General features: G+C 37.2%; 1 protein-coding gene across 4 annotated transcripts in view; it reads left to right on the top strand.

The window, feature by feature from the left end:
• Positions 1-433: 433 nt before the first annotated feature.
• Positions 434-10,176, top strand: part of STXBP5L (syntaxin binding protein 5L) — an 84,067-nt gene continuing 74,324 nt past the window's right edge. For all 4 annotated transcript variants that reach the window (XR_015732762.1, XR_004590156.3, XM_034411125.3 and 1 more), the window contains exons 1-3: positions 434-2,224; positions 7,016-7,113; positions 8,518-8,599. Coding sequence is in view for 2 of the 4 variants with exons in the window: in XM_034411125.3 (XP_034267016.1) it covers positions 2,042-2,224; positions 7,016-7,113; positions 8,518-8,599 (363 nt within the window). In the remaining 2 variants the exon portion in view is untranslated. The remainder of the gene's footprint in view (positions 2,225-7,015; positions 7,114-8,517; positions 8,600-10,176) is intronic.

Here is a 10,176-nt window from a genome sequence, read left to right as displayed (position 1 = left end):
GTGCTAATCTAACAACACTTATAAATCAATGCTATTTTAAAAGGCAAAGTCTCTCGGCAGCTGAGTTCAGCCCCTATTGGCTTTCCTCCCAGCAATTTCAGAGGTTTCAGAAGCAAACTCCTCTGGGTTTTAGTCCCATTCCCCATGGAATGCTCAATTGATGCTTACGATAAATTTCAGAGTTCGATGAATGTTGTTATCTCTGAGGTACTTCACGACTCCAAACTGCAGTCTTGAGTGTTAAGAGCATCGGATCCTTTTAAGTAGTTCGATGTTTTTCTCAGCCCCGCCTTTAGAATGGAATCAGAGAAGCTAGCAGGGTGGAAGACAGCAGCGCCCCCTCTAGCTCACCTCTGGTCAATCAAAAAGGACAATGACATGGCACCAGGTACCACCCGATGAGGCTATGTACGGTTGCGCGCGCACGCGCTCTAGCTGTTCCCACTCACTCCCCTCTCTCCGATAATCGCCGGCGTTTCCTCTTTCAGCCATTTTTTCCCCAGCGCTGTGAAGGAGGAAGCGGCAAGAAGGTTCCGGATCCGAGCTGCAGCATTTTGCTCCTTTTGCCATTCTTCACTGGCCAACCTTCGGAGACTTCTGTTTAAGCGGAATCAAAATCGGAATCTCTGAGTTATGTTTTAGTTTTCCTCTAATCTCACCTCCTTCGGTCTATCGCAACATCTTCTGAGTTGAGAAGTTCTTTCTTTCCACGATTCTTTTGCTTCGTTCTGGTTTCTTTCAACTCCGCTTCTTTTCAAAATTGCAAGCGGATTATCTAATAGTGAGCTCGTCGTTCACCAGCCTTTCCCTCAGCGAAACAATCCTCCCTAGTTTTGGCGCGCGAGCCGGGTGAGTCTGGAGGAGGAGTCACTGCCGCCGCCGCCGCCGCCTTCGCCTGTGGTTTCAGGACCTTGGAGAGCTGCTTGGACGGATCGGTCGGGGAACTGCGGCACCACTCACAGCTAAGCGACCGGAGGATTGCGCAGTCCTCCCTCAATTTGCGGACGATGCGTGCCCGCAAATCATGAACTTGTGATCCTACACCCTCTTTTACATCTACTAGTTGTGACCATCCTGCTGGGATGCAATTTATGTCCAGGCGCAATTCGTGTTCCTCCACTTTTCATTGGTTTGGATGTTGTGGATCAACCCCATAGCTGATTTCATCAAAACCTAATTGGGAACCCTACTTTTTAAGGCCTCTTTGCAGAGAGGGTAACTGTGTATCCACAACTTACTTGCTAACAAAATAATCCTTATTTGGTTTTGTTTCGATTTAATTAGAATATGAGTGGGTACATCACAATTAATAAACTGTGGTTTTCTTCTGGAGCTGAACAGTATAGCAACATTGCAATCAGAGTGGGAGGCTGGTATTGTGAGGGAAGAGTGTAGTTGTGAAGCAGGAGAAAATATCTCAGATTGCAAGAGAATGACATTTATTTATAAAGATGGAGGTTAACTGAATACTGAAGAATAGTTAAATACTCACTCTAAAGACTCTAAATATAAAGGTTATCAAGAAAGATAAAGAGTCTACAAATGTTCCAAAACATGGACTATCTAGGGTAGAAGCGGGGATTTTAGAAAGCGAGCAAATGGACAGTAGCAACCAATTCTTCAGAAGAATCATATTTAAGATTATAATAAAGTAATTGACCAAAGACGTTGGCTTGCAGGACTCAATTACTTAAAAATAAATATATATTTCCAGCAAGAAAGTGTGTTCTACTTAAATCTGGATTACTAGTTTTATAAATCTTAATTTTTAAAGAAGGAGCCATAATTAATCCCTTTTAATTAATTCAGTTTTTTCTTTCCCTAATGTCATTTTAGAATATCCCTTCTTAACATGCCTTCTTTTTAAAACAAAATTAAAATGTTATGTATTTCATTTGAGTTAGCAGAAAATGCCATACTGCTATATCATTGGAACATTTGAGAGATTCTTTGTGAGAGGAAACAGTCTTTGCTGAATGTGAAATTATCAAACCCAAGGAGTTCTCATAAGTGAAATTAATCTTGAGACTTTTTCTACAAAATGAAGAAATTTAGTTTTCACAAAGTTTTAGATGGTTTAACTTCATCCCCTAGTGGAAACTGCAGTAATAGTAGCAGTGGTAGTGGGCCTGGAAGGAACTCTGGGAACTCTGGAGAGGCTGCAGGGACACCCAGGGATGAAATTCAGGAAAGGCTGACTGCAGACTACTTTCGGTTAAGCAAGGTAAGAGCTGAATGCTTTCTGTAAGAATCAACATTCAAAAAAGTAGAAAGCTATAAATCAGTTGTAACTTACCAATTTATATTATCTTAAATATTGGCTGCATTTTATTTTTCTCACCCCTACGCCCAGTTTTATATTTTGTATAATAAAATCACAATAAAAACAATTATGGGTTTATTCTAGTTGGTAACAAGCCTGAGACATGATACAATATGCTCAATTTGATTTCGCATATTGATTGAAGTTTCACAGGTGGGGATGCCTCCAGTCCTTCAGTTGCCCTAGGTGGGCTATTATATGCTTAGTTGGATTTCTGGCTACATTCTACGGAAATCCCTCTTTTAGGATAGACCCCAAAAGGGTATTGGATACAGTTGGATTTCAGGAGGCAATGAAAGGGTTTTTGTTGTCTAAGTGGAATTAACAAACTCATGGCCCATTGCATTGTTTTTGCTTGTGAGGAAGTTGACTCATACAAGACCCTCACAGGCCATGTATTTGTGACTGTCTCTGAAGGATTCAATTAGAAATGGTGTAATAATGTCTTCCAATAAACCAATATTTGTCTAGGAAGGAATGAAAGAATACTTGTCTACTTGTATAGCTAAAATTGCCGGATCAGATAAGAGTCTAGAACTGATAGAGAGTTGTATGAGAACTAGAAGGGAATAGGCATTCTCACCTTGGGATTAAGATGATATAATTAAAATTCACAGGATCATGAATTTTGTCTACATATACAATCCTCTGCAAAGCCTTCCTTCCTACAGAGCTTCATGCTGAATGCAGAAATTGCTCATAAGGGACCGTGCAAAATGTTCAAAGCAGAATTAGCAGTTTCCAATGTCCAGTTTAGCAACACTGAATAGAACTTGTGAGAATATATAAATAAACAGTTGTAACTGACAACATAAATGAAATATTTTATACATCAGTTAAAAAGAACAGTCCAAAATAACAAATGGAAAGGGTAGAAGAACTATTGTGCCACATTATAACAAGTATCTTGACATAAGAATGCTCCTGCAGGTTTTATTTCCCGTTGAAATCTTAAAGGAAATCTTCCTTAGTTTCCATTGCTCATAATGTGCCCTCTCTTTCCCATTGTACATCAACAGAACTACCCAACCTTTTTCATCCTGAAAACCGCACTTTCTCTTTTTGCTATAGTAGATTGGCTATTTCCCCCCCACACACACACACACTTTTTAGAGCATTGAGCGTAAAGTCTTATAAAGGCTTACAAGTGTCGCTTTGTTCCTTTAAATCTCTTTCAAAAATGGGGGCATATGTGTGAAATCATTGTCATTCTGTATGGAGGATTGAGGTTTTTAATAGGCATGCTTTGGAAAAAAAACTAAAAATCCCCCAAACACTAACATTAAAAAAAAAAAAGAAAACCAGTTTGATTTGAGGGATCTCTAAGGGTATCGCACACAGCCTGTCATCAGTTACAATATCAAATGCCTCATCTGGCACTTAAGGTTCTGATAGACGATGAAAGAAAAAAGGCAGTATATTATCTTCAATCACCCTCCTGAGAAAGTTAGGGGGGAAATCCCAAGGAATCTTTGCCAGAAATCACGCTATCCTTTCCTATTCTCTAACATCTGAGCTGAAGATAGAATTCATATCTGGTAATAAAGCATAACGAGAAGGACCTTGACAGACATGTAGGAATCATTATCTTGGAAAAAGGGGCTCAAACATTACTTTTGGATGCAGCTCAAGTAGACAGCTCTCTAATTCACTGAACTATAAGGAAGAGGATGAAATATGCACAGTCAGATTTGCAAGAGTCTGGCATTATAGTCAATAAAAGTAGTTTCAGCCTACCTGTGGAATTGATTTCCTTAACATTTGTACTTTAAAATACTTTATCCGATTCCTATGGCTTCTTATGCCAATTTTTCCCTATTCCTGTTAATTAGAAATGATGTGTGTATTTTTTAAAAAAACAAACTAAATTGAGAAGTTATTTACTTATTGCAAACTAATTTTACATTTTCTGATATAGAAAAATATGAAGAACTTCATAGAATAATTCCATGTTTTATTATAAAATGTCTACAGAAAAAGGAAATGCTTATACATAAAAATTATTTTTAAAATCTCAAAAATATGAGCTTACAGAATATGGCAATTGAATCAAGGAGTGGAAGGGGGAGGAAGTCTTTTAAAGAAAACGGTTTCAGGAGGGATTGATTTGTTAGATGTTTTCAGCAAATGCCACAAAGAATCTTATTGTTCTATGATAAATTTGCTTTTTCATCAGAAGCCACAAGGCTGTTCTGTTGATATGACTCAGAAGTCTGGATGGCTGGTTTGCTCAGGTTTGCACATGCAAGATTTAAAAATGCATTGGAGGAAAGGCTACGTAGTATGTACCCTACCCAGCCATGGCCCTTCTTGACTCACAGTCCACATTTCTGTAAATGGGAGATGGCTCTTTGCCATGTATTTGCTCAGATTACCCCTCTGGTGGTTTCTTTGTTAAAAGAGAAACAGAAGTACAGTATGTGGAGAAGGAAGGATAGGGAAAGAAGGGTGTATTTATCATCCACCTGCATAGTAGCCTTTGATTAATGTTGGGAATCTAAAATGTTAGAGAAGACCGAGAAATTACCTAACTTCAAAAATATTTCTCTTCTGTAGAAATAATAAATACACATCACCGGGAATTTGCTCTCAGATTCTGATTCTGTATGTGCCAAGCAAATCTGATCTTCTTTATGTCTCTGTACAAGTTATGATATTGAGTATTTAATTTTAGCTTCCATTCATAAATCTGCCATGAAGTAATAATTTTGTTGTTAAAATCTTCTGGATACCTGCTGTCATATTTTAAACTGTGCAATTTCTGCAGAGATATCTGTTCATTTGAAGCAAATCTTGTAGTCTGACTGAAATATTGGATTCATTTATTTTATTTAATCACACATATAGCCATCTATATCATAGTAAAGTGATCTTAAGTGGCTTACAATAAAAATAATTCAACTACAACTACAATTAAAAGACATCAACAATATTATTAACTACAAGATAGTGAAGAAAATTGGTGTTAAAAGCAGATGAAATTATTTGCATGTGGAACCCAAAGCATACCTCTTCCACAAGACCTAATGGAATGAGCAGATGTAATCAGGTCTTCAGATATCCTGGTCCCATGCCATGAAGGGCTTTAAAGGTCAAAAACAGCATCTTCAATCGGACCTGCAAACTAACTGGCAACCAATACAGCTTTCACAGCAGAAGTGTAACGTGTGCACATATAACTCTATCCACGTCATTGCATTTTGCACCAGCTGAAATTTGTGGATGCTCTTCAAGGGCAGCTCTGTCTAGAGTGCATTACAGTAATCTACTCTGGAAACAATGAGGGCATGAGTAACTAAGAGCAGAGCCTTTTCTTTTTCTTTTCTTTTGTTTCCTTTTTCATAATTAATTGGTGAGCAAGTATAGTACAATGAACTTCAGAAATTTGGTAATTATTGACTTCTGGCTGACATTGTGGTGAGATTGGACGTGAGGAGTGTCTCTCTGTGCTCCTGCGCTGAGTTCTCCCCGTTGGAAGGTTCCAAAAGGAGCTAAAGCCACCCTGTAGGGGTGGCGAAGAAAAGAGGTGCCCTGCAGGTCACGGAGAATTGCAACTCTCCCGTTTGACCCAGGGCTTCCTTCCCTCTCATCCATGATGAGGAGTAGAGGCAGCCATCATGGCTGCCATGAAGCTGGGACAGCCGAGGCAATGAAGAAAGTGTAGGAGCAGTGTAGATGAACAGTGATTGGAACTGGGTGAGATGATTTCTTTTTTACCTAGAACCTAACCCTAAAAGGAAAAAAAATCCAGGAAAAGAGACTATCTGCTAAAGCAGCAAACAACTACTTAGAGAAAAATCCCAGACCCGAAAGAAAGGAATGAAGGAGAGAAAAGTAAAAAACCTTTAAAACATAGAAAATTGGACTTTTAAACTGGGTAGGCGCCATTTTGGAAAGGCATTTTAAAATGCTGGAATTATCTACTTAAATAACTGACTTTGCTTCCATAAATCAAATTAAAATTGGATTAAATACTTGTCAGATTTGAGACAACGCTGAAATTTGAGGCCCCTGAGGGCGCCACCTACTGATGAATGGAAAATATACCATACTCCTACAAGCCTGGGGAAATTTCTGATAAACAACATTTATCTGGAGGACTGTGGTGATACCTACTGTTCTATATTTATCTACTTTATGATTACTGGAGGTTCAACTGCAAGAACAAGAAAGATGTCTAAGTAAAGCGAGTCTTGAATATTAAGATATACGACTAAACTTATAGAGTGGGCTTAAGGAGGTATTTGGAAAGCTTCCTGAACTACCTAAATGGAACTGATTGAATAATCTTGGGATATAAAGAACTATGATTATTGTACTCTCTGAGGAGCAACATTAGGCCTGAATATATGGTTTTTGGACTATTGAGCAAGAGTGGGACTTACTAAAATAAGATGAGATGCTCCACCAGGGCAAAATGAGTGGAATTTTAAAAGAAATGACGTCATGCTTCAAACTAAAATTTAAATTTAGTCTTATGTCGAAGTTTGCAATATGTATGTGCATGCATACAATTTATCTGGTCAATGCATTAAAACCTATATGATTAGTTAATTGATTTTTTATCATTGAGTGGCCCCTCAGCTTTTTATTTGCTTTAGGAATTAAATTAAGGAAATTAAGGAAGTATAGAAAACATATCTAGGAAGTACAATTATTCTTCCCAACTAAGATTTATATTTTCTATTGCAGACAGTTCGTCATGGATTTCCATATCTGCCCACTGTCTTAGCTTTTGACCCAGTTCAAAAGATTCTGGCTGTTGGGACAAGAACAGGTGCAATACGAATGTATCCTTTGCTGTTGTGCAGTTTGATAGTTTCAACTACGTTTTACATTTTTATCAGTTTGTTTCATTTCATCTTTATTCAGATAAATACAAAATAATTTTAAAACTATGCTTGCTATTGTTTTTTGTGACAGTATAAACCAAAGTTTGCTTCTGGTTCTATGTGCAAGTGCTGATTCTGGGACCTCACTTCGTTTCATAATTATGGACTTGATCTTTTTTTGGAACTAGTTTTGTCTCAGCCACTGTGGAATCTCTGAAGGATGAAGTCTGCATTCAAGAACTACAGATGGCATCTAGAAAAGATCATGATTACATATCATATCATTGGGAAGAAATAAGCATTTTGAATGAGTAGTGGGAGATTATTTTATCATGCTTTATACTCCACATAATCCACATAAACAATTGTATCCATTTTAGTATTTGCCAGATTTCCTGCTTTGGAACAGAGTGATGCTATCAATATCCAGACATTTGATTATTTGATTTAGATTTTTATTTCAATTATATAGAGAACATCTTCATCCATAATTCTTCCCAAAGACTATTCTCATTCAAGTTAGAAAGTGCCAGCTGAAATTGGACTTCAGTCTGGGTTCCAGTCCTTTTGGCTAACTTCTGAATCACTGTAGTTGTCAACATCTGAGATATACAAAACACTTAAAAATACCAACACTGGGCAGTAATGTATTCCAGAAAAGTCACCTTAATAAGAATCAAGGATGCTCAGTAGCTCTAAGAGCTATAGGATATTACTTGTTCAATGTCCCAAAGGTGCTTTTCGGGAGGCAACTGGACTTTCTTGTTTGGTATTTTATTTTTTGAAGACATCTCGCTTCTCATCCAAGAAGCTTCTTCAGCTCTGACAAGATAGTGGGGAATGGAAAGATTTATATTCCTTGCAGACAGCTGATAATTTCCATCCTTTTAGAGGATCCTTGAAGCACTTGGAGGTTTATCTGTGTCCTCAGGGTCACCCGAGAGTGCTCCTGGTTCCTGTAGTCTGCATTTTTTCCTCTGGAAATCTATTCTTACTCCCACACCATTCAAAGGGTGTTCATCCCAAATTATATAGCTAAAAGTGTATAGAGATTTTTAGTCATCCAGGTCATGGTTGTCCCAAAAGCACCTTTGGGACAACCATGACCTGGATGACTGAGAATCTCTACATACTTGTTCAATGGAATAATATTACTAATATTGGGGTAGGGTGAATAAATTTATCTGTATGAATCCTTAGGACTCATAATCTAGGATGAAAATAAACTCTAGAAATCTCTAAACCTTTTCACAGTCTGCTTTTAATTAGTAAAAGCAAAGATTAATTCTGCTTTAATTCTGTATTTCTCTTATTTCAGCAATCAACCTAAGCAATCTGATCCTTGACTATGGTACTTAACAGATTGGGCAGGCCAGGTGTTGATTGCTATTGTCAGCATGAAAGTGGTGCTGCTGTTCTGCAGCTTCAATTTTTAATTAACGAGGTAAGGCTTCATTAATAAGAATTGTGCTACAGTGACACAGTTTTAGTCACTGTGTCTCAGAAAATAAGTCTTTGAAGTAAGAAAGATATTAATGAAAATGAAATCTTGATCTAGATTGCCTATTATTCACACAAGTCTGTTTCTTTGGCTTTTTACTGTTTATAAATGATAGCTAATGCTATCAAAATTTAGGATAAAAATTTGAATAGCTCATAATGGGCAAGTATACTACAGATCTTTTATTTCCATATAAATTCTACAATTCCATTGTAATTTTTTTATTTATTTATTTATTTATTTTTTGCTGTAAGTCACCCAAAGTCATTGGATATAAGACGGGCTGCAAATAAATTCCATAAATAATAAACAAAAAATTAATTATAAATATAATAAATATTTAAATTCAAAATAAATGCACAATAAATATATCCTAAATGTGTATCAGTACACCACATATACCTCCTAGATGGTGGGATACAGATAATAATATTTAGGCTTTCAATCTAGAATCTAAATTAGAGACACTAGATTAGTGGGAGAAATACTGGGCTTCAGATGAGCTTGTGGCATTCTTCTTAAAATGTGCTACAAGTGATCAGTATTATCCTTGGGGTTTTTTTTTAGCAGGGAATGCTGCATGTCAATGAATATTATGAGGTATTAGTCTATTCCTTCTCAGTCTGATTAAAACCATTCAAAGCTTTGATTGACCAAAACTGTGGTGGGCAGCAGAGCACAGCATATATTATGAGCCAATCTATGATCATCATGACTTACAAAGAATGTAACTTGGAATATAAGAGGAGAAAATTTAAAGAGAATGAATTAATTAACATAAAATGGGGAAATAAATAATAAGATTTCTACCTATGACAGAGGAAGCGTATATTGAAGGTGATTTGATGTTATTTATTTATAATTCATGCTTCTTATATGCCTATCTCAGAGAATGGCTCTGGGCAGTGGGCAGTTACCGAGCCGTGTTAAGTAGAGTTGAATATGGTGAATATAGAGCCTCGGTGGTGCAACAGACTAAGTGCTGTTAAGTGCTAGCATTTAGCTGCCAGCTGCCTGCAATTAGTGCGAGTTCGAATCTCACCAGGCTCAAGGTTGACTCAGCCTTCCATCCTTTCGAGGTAGGTAAATTGAGGACCCGGATTGTGGGGGCAATAAGCCAGCTTTGTATAGAACAACACCACTTAGGGGGGGGCGAAAGCCCTAATAAGCAGGTATATACATAAAAGTATGCAGGCTATTGCTATAATGCATTGTAAGCCGCCCTGAGTCTATGGAGAAGGGCGGCATATAAATTGGACTAATAAATAAATAAATAAATATGCAAAAAGTGAAGGATAGTTACAATGAACTAAAGGACTAAAACGTATATCCAAAAGTATGAATCAATCCCATCTGGATTATTCTGGTTGTATATGAAAGGAGAAATTTTTAGGCTGTTAATAGTTACATTCTATACTCCAAGGAACTATGATAATTAAAAAATTACATATTGGTTTTGGAGAAAATTGTGGGGGAAAATGTGATCTAGAGGAAATACTCTCATTAGGTGAATGGATGGT

The sequence above is a fragment of the Pantherophis guttatus genome, chromosome 2 (assembly GCF_059756535.1).
Source record: "Pantherophis guttatus breed Tessera chromosome 2, ASM5975653v1, whole genome shotgun sequence".
Taxonomy (NCBI): Eukaryota; Metazoa; Chordata; class Lepidosauria; order Squamata; family Colubridae; genus Pantherophis; species Pantherophis guttatus.
This window is presented reverse-complemented; position numbering and strand designations above follow the sequence as displayed.